This window comes from Pyxicephalus adspersus, chromosome 3 (assembly GCF_032062135.1).
Source record: "Pyxicephalus adspersus chromosome 3, UCB_Pads_2.0, whole genome shotgun sequence".
In the NCBI taxonomy this organism is placed as follows: Eukaryota; Metazoa; Chordata; class Amphibia; order Anura; family Pyxicephalidae; genus Pyxicephalus; species Pyxicephalus adspersus.
In genome coordinates this window covers 94,430,583-94,444,130 of record NC_092860.1, presented here as the reverse complement: position 1 = coordinate 94,444,130, position 13,548 = coordinate 94,430,583, and the positions used below count along the sequence as shown (strand labels likewise).

At 39.9% G+C, this 13,548-nt stretch overlaps 1 protein-coding gene across 4 annotated transcripts in view; it reads left to right on the top strand.

The window, feature by feature from the left end:
- Positions 1–2,138: 2,138 nt before the first annotated feature.
- CAMK2D (calcium/calmodulin dependent protein kinase II delta) overlaps positions 2,139–13,548 on the top strand; it is a gene marked incomplete in the record, with an annotated part of 124,599 nt that continues 113,189 nt past the window's right edge. Inside the window, 2 exon segments of one of the 4 annotated variants that reach the window (XM_072405760.1) lie at positions 2,139–2,759; positions 9,534–9,628. In XM_072405760.1, the coding sequence (XP_072261861.1) occupies positions 2,698–2,759; positions 9,534–9,628 (157 nt within the window). 4 annotated transcript variants of the gene reach the window in all.

Sequence of the window (13,548 nt, the reverse complement as noted above, 5' to 3'; positions counted from 1 at the left end):
ATTAAGAAACAGAATATGAGAAAAAGTTAGCATCAACCTGTACATGGTAATTTTTGGTGTCTTCAGGTCACGCGCCTCCTGTTTGTTAATTTTAGCTTTTTTTGTTTTTATTTGTTTTCCTTTATTTATTTGTATTACTTTTCTATTTAACTATTTTAACTCTTCACTATTTACATCTCTTTCTCTTCTCTTCCCTGGTTCATGGTGTTCAGATCTCTTTATGGGTAATTTGGGCAGATCATTCTTTTATTTCATCCCCTGTAATTGAATTGTACTAATTTCTGACAGCTCAAAATGTCTACATAATATTAGTAACCTGACTATGTGTTTCCTTTGGGCTGGGGGGAGGCCCAGGAATATGTTACAAACACTAGACATACTGTATTTTTTATATTGGCTATGCATGCTGATCTAATTCTGTGGCATAACATTATCTTAACTTGATTTCTTGTAAAACATTTGTTGAAATCCTATATTTTTGTGAATTTATGCCATATGGAATGTATGCCTTGAACTTTTTGTACTCTTACTGTATTATGTTGTACCTTTTCTTTGTTTCTTTGTTATAAAAAAAAATATTAAAAAAATTTACATTAAAAAATACTTGCTGGGGACCCCGGATTTAGCTGTTATTGACCTAGCCTGGCCTTTTTGTTGATTTTCCACTTTTACTTGCTAAACTGGCTTGTAAAAATCTTGGATTCCAGATTGCTCTGGATTGTGAAGATGTTTTTTTTTCTTCCTGTATCTACAGGTTCCTGTAGATGGGGTCACCCCAGGTACCTATGTAGTGTACCCCAAGGAAGAAGTAGAAGTGCTTCCTGTTATTGATGACATGACAGGGGCCTATGTAGTGTACACCAAGGAAGACGTACAAGAGCTTCCTTTTTGATTGGGACACCACAAGTGCCTGTGCACCAGGGAGCAAACAGAAGAGCTTCCTGTGATTAGTGGCATGCCAAGTGCCTGTGAAGTGTACTCTAAGGAAGTAGTAGAGCAGTTTCCTGGTACTAGTGGCACTACATATGGCGTGCATTATACACCAAGAAAAACATAGAACAGTGTCCTGTAACTGGTGACAAGACAGGTGTGTATGCAGTGTACACCAAAGAGGAAGCTGTTTTTTGTTATTGGTGACACGACAGGTGCCTATGAATCATACACCTAGAAAGTAGAACAACTTCCTGTTGATGGTGACACCACCGGTGCATATTTTGCATACACAAAAGAGAAAGTAGAAGAGTTTCCTGTTATTGGTGACATGACAGGGGCCTATGAAGTGTACACCAAGGAAGAAGTAGAAGAGCTTCCTGTTATTTGGTGACATGTCAGGGGCCTATGAAGTGTACACCAAGGAAGAAGTAGAAGAACTTCCTTGTTATTGGTGACATGACAGGTACCTATGAAGTGTACACCAAAGAGCAAATAGAAGAGCTTCCTTTTGATGGTGACATTACAAGTGCCTGTGCACCAGGGAACAAACAGAAAAGCTTCCTGTGATTAGTGGCATGCCAAGTGCCTGTGAAGTGTACTCTAAGGAAGTAGTAGAGCAGTTTCCTGGTATTAGTGGCACTACATATGGCGTGCATTTTACACCAAGAAAAACATAGAACAGTGTCCTGTAACTGATGACAGGACAGGTGTCTATGCAGTGTACACCAAAGAGGAAGCTGTTTTTTGTTATTGGTGACACGACAGGTGCCTATGAAGCATACACCTAGAAAGTAGAACAACTTCCTGTTGATGGTGACACCACCGGTGCATATTTTGCATACACAAAAGAGAAAGTAGAAGAGCTTCCTGTGAATGGGGACACAGGTACCTGGTTATTAGTGACAGCACCATGTGCCATGCAGTGTGCACCAAGGAAACTTATTGTAGCTGGTGACAGGACAGGTGTCTATGTAATGTGCACCAAAGAGAAAGGGGAACAGTTTTGTTATTGGTGACACACCCGGTGCCATGCAGTGCACACATAGGAAGAAGATATCTGTGGCCGGTGACACCCCAGTGAGAAAATAGAAGAGCTTCCTGCGGTTGGTGACAGGTGCCATGCAATATACACCAAGGAAGTGGAGCACTTCTGGTGACAGGACAGGTGCCATTCAGTGCACACCAAGGAAGTGGAGCAGCATCCCGTGGTTGGTGACACCCCAGGTGCCCGTACACCGCACACAGCTCCGGTTATGCCCCCATCCCCTGTGTTGTGCGGTCGGATCTTCCCCCGTAGAGGGCGCTGTTCCGAGCGCTGGGAGGGCGCACACAGCACATAACCCCGAGCTGTGAGGTTCCAGGTACACAGAGCTCCTCATCTCCTGAGCCCAGCGCACTGTAGGACCCAGCGGGGCGGCACGGCCGGGCACACCGAGACCTGTTGTGGAATCTTCCCGGGCTCCATTCTGAGTTCAGGATTGATGTTGGCCCCGGAGTCCCAGAAGTGAAGCGGAATTATCACGAAGTGGTGTCAGAGGGCGTCCAGTGACCGTGCTGCGTACGGAGAGGTGGAGGAGAGGAGTGGAAGGGGTAAAGGGCAGGCGAGGAATCCTCCCGAGCAGCAGGCGAGGTGTACGAGCTTTCCTGTGCCCTCGTCCCTCCGCTTTCCGCTGCCGCTTGTCTTGTCTGTCCGTGCGCTGCTGCGCGACCCCCGGCACTCCGACCCTGCACCACCCGAGGAGAAAAGCGGGGGGAGGCGGCGGCATGGCTTCCACTACCTGCACCAGGTTCACCGATGAGTACCAGCTATTCGAGGAGCTCGGAAAGTAAGGAGCCTTCTCGCGGTCTACATTCCTGCTCATGTCTTCCCTCCATGTACAGGTAGCACAGACACCTGGTGATGGCATTCCCAGGGCTCCCATATACCCCTGTGTGATTGTACCCTCTGCATGGCATCACTTAGGGTAACTGTGTCCCCTCTGCATGGCATCACCTAGGGTAACTGTGTCCCTGCCAGCCCCAGGGGATCCCAATGCTGATCACACACCCATCTTCTGTTTCTTCTACATTTTCTAGGACAGCTTTTCTTTATTCCATGGAGCCCCAGGGTTCCTCACAATACAAGGAAGGGGTTAAAACATGGCACCTATATGGGTCCACACCAACCATAGTACATTGTTCCTACTGATCATTGGTGGAACTGGCATTCATCCACCGACAGCCCATGTATCAGAATATCATTTCCCATGATGATCATTGTGACAGGGAAAAGAAATGGAAACCTTCCTGCCCCTGACCATGTCTTTATTGGTGGTTGTACATCAATGTTAGGGTGTCCTTCTCCCATAGCTGAAGTTTTATGGTGCCATTCTGCACTGTCCACTAATGTTGAGGTACCCATCTCCTATGATGGCCATTGTTGGGGTATCCTTCTCCAATTGCTACAAGTGTTAGGCTGCCCTTCTACAATACTAATATTATGTTGCACCTATTCCCATGGCTGCTAATGTTAGGTTGCCATTCTGCACGGGTCACTAATGATAATATTTCCATGGCTGCTAATGTTAGGGTGCTATTCTGCACTGGCCATCAATAATAATATTTCCATGGCTGCTAATGTTAGGCTGCCATTCTGCACTGGCCATCAATAATAATATTTCCATGGCTGCTAATGTTAGGGTCCTATTCTGCACTTGTCAAGAATAATAATATTTCCATGGCTGCTAATGTTAGGGTGCCATTCTGCACTGGCCATCAATAATATTATTTCCCATGGCCACTAATGTTAGGGTGCCATTATGCACTGGCTGCCATTGTTAGGGTGCGCTTTACTGACCTCTATTATTGTAGAGCCTTACCCCAATAGCCATCATGCTTAAGGTGCCCTGCTCCAATGACCACTTATGTTAGGGTTTCCTTTTCTATTTGCTTTTAAAGTTAGAGTGCCCCACTAAATTTACCACCAACGTTAGGGTGTTTTCTTTCGCTTGCCACTATTATTATTATTGTGCTTGCCCTTCATAATTGGCTGCTATCGTTAGGGTGCCTCACTGGCTGCTAATGTTAGCACAGGTAATCATTATCATGACTGGTAAGCTCAGGTTACATGGACATTCTCTGGGCATTTCCTGGGCAGTTACAAGGCGCCAAGCAGTCACACCCACCTTGCCCTTTTTAAATGAAAGCGTGCCCAGGTGGTTTTAAAGGGGAGTTGATGGATGGCCCCCAATCTTCTCTATGGGGAGCTGGGGGCTGCTTGTGAGGAAATAATACCTGCACTGCCATCTCATGCCCATGTGAACTAGCCCTTACTAAAATAAATTTCAGGGGAGGGTGGTGTCATATTTGCTACAGTATTTATTCTATTAAGTTCCTGATCATGAAAGCAGTAGGTGTTACTTTGGGTGGGGTGGGTGTCCCTGAGACCTAAAACTGATCTCAAGGGTTCATTTATGTCACAAAGGTTGAGAATAGCTGCTCAGAAATAATTTTGCAGCAACATTTTTCTGTATATTTTTTGTGATATCCTCTTATTTAATGTTGTGCGTATTGCACCAAGGCTTTTATGTTGGCTAAGCCCAGGAAATAGTTCCTGATATGCCCAATGTTATCAGCATTCACAGAGCGTGTATGTTACACGAATAGCTAACAGATGAATGCAAAGTCATTTTATGGCTTAAAGCATAAAAGTGAACCATGCTTCCTGCAAAGGGAATCCCTAGCCTGAAGGTTCTTTTGCAATGTGAGCAGCAGACACAAATAAATGTCATGGCACCAAGTTCTCATTCTCACAATCTATCACAGCAGCTGGAATGTGAATGTCACATAACTCCTGGATCACACATTGTTTTATCGCCATGTATGAAACAAATATTGTGTTTTCTGGGCTGCTGATTCAGTCTAAAGGAATGTGAGGTTGACTGGAAATATTTTCTCCTACAAGCAGCAATGTTCTTATTACCTCTGGAAATGTGGAGCATCTCCCAGAAATATACTTGCAGCAATTAGCAGGAAGTTCCCTGCTGTGATAGGCGAGGAGGGAGATGATGGTGTTCATGCTGTAATCACAAGCCCCTTCTTCTGCTGATACCTCTCAGGGAACCCATTAAATGTCCAGTCAGAAGCCAAGGATTTTAGGACTATGTCAGAATGTTTTGCCTCCTAGTGAGATCGGCTACATTGCATTGGTTAATAATACAAGCTGAATTGAAATAGTATTCTCGTGTGGCGTAATAGGAGTTGTTAGGGCAGGCATGCAGTATTTGAGATTCAATTTGAATCAATCGATTAGGAAAGACCATTCTTTTTATCAACCGAGTGTGGGCGGATGTAGTGAGCATTTGACAGCCACACAGCTTTGTACCTCATCAAGCAGAACAGAAATAGCAGTGGCGGTTTTCCAATCGATTTTCAATCAGATTTCTTCTGAAATCTGTATGATAGAGATCTGTTCAAGGTGCTGGGTAGTAGGATGATCAATATTCTTCAATTGATGTTGGTACAAGGAAATGTCAGTCGTTTTCTGCAATAAAGTGCCTAGTTAACTAAATAATACTTTGGAAGCTTGGTCAAGGGGGTATTCTGCAGTATATTCCAGCATTCTCTTCCAGAGTTCCTCCAATGGCTGCTAGGGGTTCCATGGCAGTGAGCAGTTTGTGCTTCCCAGGTCAGTTACTACTGACAGTAATGATCTTTTGGCAATATCTAAGGGTGACATTTTTCTAAGAGACATTCTTCGGGCTAACCACCACACTATTGTACACCGAGCTGTGAATATAGTAATTATAGCAGGGGTTACCTGAAGACCTAAGTTAATTCAAGGGTTTCCCTGAGTTAAAAAGGTTGAAAAAACCTGGTATATTCAATGGGATACTCATCCTTCCTGACACCACTTCCATATACTCTTCTTCAGACTCCTCCACATAGAATTTAGCCCACACCAAGTTCAGTAGTATGATTGCAAACATAACACACCCCTTCTGCAAGGTTATATTGCTAAAGTCAGTGGTTGGTTAAAATATATGTATCAAGTATTTTGGTCAGTTATCAGTCATCCGGAGCACAGCTCACATCCCTCTTTCTTCCTATTTTAGGCTTTTATTATTTTTTTTTTCACCCCTCCATTCTTGACGATAATACCAAATAAATATACTACTTCAAGTAGATAGTGAATTTTGTGTATTCCTTCATTTATATTTTCTTCTGTTTTAATGAAATGGCATGATCTGCATAGGTTGATGGATGCTTTATAGTAAATCGAAAAAAAGGTTTAAGCATTATTAGGTAGCCTCTGGGCTGTGCCAGGTTTTTAGCTTTATAGTGACTAAAAAAAAACTGTAAAAGGTAGCTGTTCCAGGAGTCTATCAAACCAAAACAAGACCACTTTAATCCATAATATTTGAAGAAATTGTAACCTGATTGTGTTTGGCTGCATTGAGAGACCTAAAACTATGAGTATTTTCCTCCGCCTCCTAGTTTCCCCTCTTCTGGATGATAGTGCATGCAGATGATGTGCATATATAGGTCAAGAGCTGCATGCAGTAGCTGCAAGCAACAGAAGGGACACAAATAAAAGTGTCTAAAAATAGGTCTTAAAGCGCTAGACTTGTGGTCCCTATAGACATTAGATTATCATCACCTGATCCAACCAGTGACTGAAAGAATGGGAAGAATTGCAGACATTCTGCATTAGTGAAAGACAATTCGAATATTTCATTTTACAAGTCATGTAGTCATTTGCAGAACACTTGTCATTGCTTTATTTACCTTTTCTTTCTTTTTTCTTTTTTTGCAAGTATGCAGTTGTCAAAGATTTCTTATATTTTTAAGGCTGATTCCAAGCCTTAGGTAACCCCCCACCGTCACTACCTAACTGCATATTTTACTAAACTAAAGTCATGGTTGCATGACACTCTAGCACCTTCTCTTATCCTGTGTTTACTTCCCATTACTGGATAAATGTCTACATATATAACGTTTTATGTATCAACCAGGGGAGTGAAGGGGAATAGCTATAGAGTGTCACTTAGTCTGCTGGAGCTGCTGATATCACATCCAGGATGGCATACATTTTGATTTTTGAACACCGGAAAATTAAAACGAAGGAAACTTACATTTCATAGTATCTTGTGAACTTTGGAGACATATTTCTTCACAATGTTCAACTCAGAGTTGAATAAAGGCTTAAGTGCCTTTACATTTTAAAACAAGTGAAAGACCGCAAAAGATAACCTAATGCAGTACAGTATACCAAAACACAAGCTAAATATTACAGATACTCCTAACTTACCTGTTTTACAAAGGCTCAGACTTATGACCAGCTCTCTAGCGAGTACATTGTACATGAACTTGTAAAGTGTATGGCAGCTTGGCATCTCTTAATCAAGCTTCACAACCTGCAGTACCATTCCGCATGCTCTGTCCTTGGTCCTGGTGTCTCAGGATGTCAGTATTCCTGACACTTCACTATTCTGCACTTTTTCAGCTCTGAAGACTTGTACTTTATTGTGCTGCTCACTTAAAGACCAGTTTACTTATCGACCCAGTTGTAGAAACGTATCTTGGTTGTTAAGCGAGGAGTGTCTGTATAACATTTGAAATATCCATTTATGTAGCATTATAAATGAGGGGTAAAAGTAGTATATTTACTGGTTCTGGAAATAATAAAAAATATTTTAAAAAATCACTGATATAGTCATTAGTACCCCCATAAAATTTCAAATCCTTGATCTAGGTACAATGACTTATGTTTTTTTAGCCAAATAACTGTTCCTTAGGCTAAAGTTCAGATTGGTTTTTCCAAGCAGTTTAACCATGCAAAACCACTTGCAAAAAATGGTTAACATTGGACCAAATGGGTTTTTGGACACTACATGTAGCATCCAGAAGCGGTTTGCTGCCCCTGCTGCTTTCATAGATTTGAATTGGTTCTACTTGCAAAAGCTTAAAATTGATTGCTCAAGACTTCCCAAGTGGCTTTTGTCTGTGTTCTCAGTCATTTTAAGTGTGGTCAGAAGAAAAATTACAGATTGGTTGTTTTGTACAATGAAAATTGAGCATTATGTTTTGCCTTTTTAAGTATATTCAATAATGGGTTCTGATTATTCTTTTCTACTGCATACTCCAAAGCCGTCATTGTTCATTGGGTCTGGTTCTTTAGGTAGCTATAGTAGTATGGGCTTGTGAGAAAGTAGCCCACCAAGATATTGTGATTTAACTTCTCCTTTTTATACTGTCCAACTTCGGGAACCCTTGAAATAACTTTCATGTCTTCAGGGAACCCTTTCTATAATTACTATATCCACAGATCACAGCACATTGGTGTGGTGGTTAGTGGGAAAAAATCCTCTTACATTGCTGGCCAGTGGGAAGAATGCCATCCAACTGACCAGAGAGGCACAAAGGAACCCCTAATAACCTTTGGAGGAACCATGTTTGAGAAACACTGGCTCAACTTTTTGAGCACAAGTAATCAGATTCCTATCTAATCACTGCTCTAAAAAGTATCATGAAATGCAAGGCCCCTTAATTTTATTGAAAAAAATGAAAGTGGTTAAATTGGCTTTCTTATGGCAAGTGCTTAGGAGGCATTTCAGTTGCAGAACTTTCTTGGTCATAAGCAATATGTAGCACCTTGTGATCGATGTATTTGTCGATCCAACCCATAAACTTGATTGTGAACTCTTCAAACCTCTTCAAAATGCTACTGGTCACTGGTTAAAACAGGGCACCTGTAAGCACTAATTGTGCTGCCAATGGACCAATTGTTGTGAACTTCCTCAGCATCAAGAACAGGCATAGTCTTTTTTTTTTACTCTGCTTATTTTCATTTCCTTTGACCCATGTAAGAACATTAGATTGGTGTTAGCAATAAAACACATTTATTGATGATGTTGTTTTTTTGTTAACCATGATATGTGTGATGCTTAAACTTTGGATTCTGCCAAGTTGCTGTGTTATCTGCCAGTTTTCCCATCTTGTGTGACAACTACCCATTAACTGTCTCTCTAATTGCTTAAGTGGGTGTTAGGAATGTGAAAGATCTCATGGTTGTAATGCAGTCAGGTAACTGAGCAGAAGGCATTTTGTAGGAAAGCGTGGAATAGGTAATTGGAGATTGGTTTATATTACCGTGTATCACAATTCAAGAAATCAACCAATATTGTTAGAGCTAAATAACTACTGCCCGATTCAGGTTTAGCCATATATTAGCTACATATATGGAGAAACCACTGGAAATAAATTGATTTAATAAAGCGCTTACAAGAGCAATGATCATGTCAAAACCTTGATAATGGATGCCAGCTATCGAAGTCCACCATCAGTTTAGAGCTGTCAGGACAAGTAAAGATGATAACACCACTTTACACACGGATGTGCTTTGTTAGATGTATGGGGTTTGAATACTCGTGCTACTTAATAATGAGACAGGACGAGGTATCAGATGACTTCTGAGAAGCACATTTCCTCCACAGGCCATTTATCCTTTTAGAGAACTGTGAAATGCATATCACTGTGGGAAACTTCCCTGCATTACCAGATCAGACATTCTGTTTTCTGATGTAACTTTACCAATACATTTTCATTTTTTTTGTTTTTAGGGGTGCATTCTCTGTGGTGAGGAGATGCATGAAGATCACAACAGGACAAGAGTATGCAGCCAAAATTATCAATACCAAAAAGCTGTCAGCAAGAGGTATGCATCAAAGTGCTTAAGGCTTATTTGTCACCAACAAACAGATTTCTTGTGGAGAAAAATTCCCAACATTCCCAAACATAATAGTGATCAATTTGAAATTGCTTCTTTTGATTGACTATAAATATTCAAATGTACCATCCAGGTGTTCAGTTTGCAATGTAATGTTGGCTTTTACCATTCTATCCAACTGAAATCATTATACAGAAAGTAGTTTTAAATTCAAACTATGGTTAACCAACCAACAGAAAAAGAAATTCTGTGCCCTAAGCAGATTTAATGAAACACCAGTTTTGACACAAAACTAGAACTGGGTATTCTCATTCTGGCACTGTCCAGAAAGAGAATAACCAATTACAAATGATTTAGGCAAACCTGTGAGACTATTGACAGTATGAGCTGCAAACTCATTTAATAAGGTTCTTTTATATTTGGTGTGAAACAAAGTTCAGTGTACTAGAAAATGTCATTTGATCCCCAGTTGTTTTCTGTGGGTTGACTAAGGATAAACTTACCTCTGCTTTCAAAGATCGCTTTCAACAACCAGTATAAAATGGTTGTGCATGTGCAAGTATTAGAATACATTATATGATATTTTATGTATCAACTTTTTTCATATATAAATATTAGTTAATGAGGATATCTCTAGTTCTAAGTACAATCCTAGGATATTTCCTGTGTGTGTAGATATAATAAAAAAAAAACACACACACACGTGTGTGTGTGTGTATATATATATATATATAGACAAGTGAACAGTTTTCAGCCAGAAAGTACTATTGCCGCTTAGGGCTCATTATTGGGCAGTCTGCCTGAAAGGCTCTCTGCGACATGGGACTAAGATGTTTCTGCAGTATGTTGTGATGAAAAAAAATAGGTCAGCGCTTAATTGAATCATATTCCTCTTCATTATTTACAAATGAACTTGCTCCATTTAGGCATGTGTATTTAACAGTGGGTCTGGAACAGAAATCTTCAGAGATAGGAGCACTCAATCAACAGGCAGTTTAATGCAGTATATGTTTTTCTAAAACCAGAATGTGTTCTAGAGGCCTTGGAGATAAAAGGATTTGTCCTGCTGATAACACTAACATTGTAATTTAATCCAGTTTGTCCAGTTCTAAAAATATGCATACTGCCAGCCACCAGGTTATGAACAATGTGTTTCTGTTTTACTAACTCAGTAGGGGAAGCCTTGCTGTAATGGGACCAAGGAGTCAGTCTATCCATTGTCAGTTAAACTAGTGAACCTGATGTGGCATTATGGATGGCATCAAATATATATACTGAATAGTAATTTGGTTTCTAAAATTCAGAGGAACTCTGATTAAATATTATAAGAAACAATTTCACAACTAGCTGTGATGCAGTCCACAAACCTATGTTACTGTTAGTTGCCTGCCGCTCTCTCCCAGCCCCCACACTTGAATAACAAAGTAAGGGATATTCCTAATTAATGTTACATGGCTATTCAATGTTAGGTGTTAGGTAATTTTAATGTTTTATTGAATCTAATGTCTTAGTTTTATTGATGTATGGTTAGCTGAAGATAAATCAGTGAAACCTCACCAGAATTCATTTGTGCAGAAACCTGAATGATGTTTCTACCCAATTTACATTATCCAGAATTATGGTGGCACTTTAACCACGTTTTAGCTTCAACCAATAGAATTTAAATTAATCGGGGCTCACCTAGTAAATACTACACCTCCACCCCTCGTCTACTAGAGAAGTCACTTCTTCAGTCCTGTGTGATAGTGGACTGTAAATGAATTTGTGTGAATTTGTGATTATTCAGAATTCACATGTGTATATTACCTGCAGTTAACCTCCTTCTGACCTGCATTTACTTGCTTAAAGTAGGTTTTGCAGCCCCACTTAGAGGGAAAAAAAAAACCCTCCATAGACCCTAGCTCTGTGGTCTGGTTTACAATTACCGGTATTTATAACACCTTAAAGCACACGTACAGCCTTTATAATATATTTAACCATTTATGCTGGTAGAGAAGAGGGGAAAACACCTATAAATGCCTAATAATTAATTTCAGTGGGGGCTCCTACAGCATTTGTTCACATGTGGAAAGGTTTCGGAGTGTTTTAGAGGTGTTTGAGAGAGACCAAACGCTGCAGGCTGCACCTGAAAATGCCAGTGTACTCTGGGTCATGAGAATAAATGAATATTTCACATGTAGGCTCTTAAAGTAGAGCTAAACTTAACTTAGAAAAAAACCATGAGCAGGCAGGTTAGGACAGGAAATTTCGTTTCTGCAATAAAATAAACCTACCTGCCTGTTGGCAATCTTTTCTTCAATGTATGATCGTGGAGAAGCTGGCTGCCAGGAATAAATACATTCACAGGAGTTGTATTATTCCAGGCTGGCCAATAAAAAGATGATTGGGTGAAGAAGGCAGCAAATGCGATGGTGCGAGGACAAATCAGTTTAATTATAAATCTGTGATTCCGCAGGTAAATGTATTTTATTGCAGAAGGGACATTATCTGTCTTTTATGCAATAAAGAATCTACGTATCTGTAATTTTTTTTTAACCTTTTAAATTTAGTTTGGTTTTAAAAGCAGAATTTTAATTCAGCGAAAAATGTGCATGGAATCTGGGCCCAATAATTGGTCTGTGGGTATTATTGATGGATATAATGTATCTGTGTTAGATACATTTTAATTAGCTGTTTATGCAATTAACAGGACCTAGTTACATCTACTCTGTAACTTTACCAGTTGAAAATCTGCAAAGTGAAGGGAAATATTTTTCATTTAATTATTTGCTCTATTCATGCTTAACTAGGTAATTAGTGATAATTAACTTCTTCCTTCCTTCTCTCAAGAGAGAAACACATTTTCGTGTTAAGATAATTGGGAAAAATTCAAACATTTGCCTTTTTTTATATATGTAATTCCAGGAATACCTTGAGATGAAAGCCTTTGCTTGCTCATGGGAGAACTTTGTTTCACGTTCCTATAGAAAGTCATGACAAAGTTTGGGTGATCTCCAACCTTACCTTCAGTCTTGTACAATTGTACTGGTTCCTCTCCTGTACTGAAATTGCATACTCTGATTTCACTGTGAGCTTCTCATGTTCATTCAAAGCTGCAGTAAGTTAGAATAGAATACACTTCCCAATTCCTGGCTGATGGACAGCCAAGTGCCATCTTTATTATACTCAACATATACTCATCTCCCCCTGTTTATTGCCCCACCCCATTCATTCATTGGATTTCAGTTTTTTCAATTGTCGACGCTCAGCATCCCAATCGGCTCTCACCACAGTTTCTTGGTTTCAGAGATTATGTAAAGAACCCTACCAGCCCTTCCCACCAGCCATGACCTGCTTGAATTGCATAAAGAAACACCAATACCCAGTGATGGCATCACTGAATCCTAACTGGGGTATTGATAAAAACTGGTTGCATTTAATTATTTTATTAGCATGTTGGTTAATGTAGGTAAAAATGTTTCAGAGAAGGAAAGATATTAGAAGAATGAACTTGAGCTTTAATTAAATTGTTCTGTTCCTTATGAGGTATACAGAGGAGAGCATTGGAGGGTTTCCTGGCTAATACAAGTAATAACAGACATTTGTAGTGCCTGCTGTTAGATGGAACACTTTAAGGTCTAAAATGTATTTCTTTGATATATTGGCAGAGAATTCCATCCAAATGTTTGGTAAGGAGGTGGTGTTTACATCATATTTACATATTGATACCCCAGTTGCATGACTATCTAATTATGTGAAAAATGTATCAAATACTTTGCATTCTTAAATCCATGGGGGAATTGCTTATTTCCTTCGCTGTCATTAAACTGCATGTGTGCAATTCATTTTATATGATAAAAATGCCATTGCTGTTTTATTTAACTCGAGAAAAACATACAATGCTGAAAACTTTGCTATATTTTTGTATC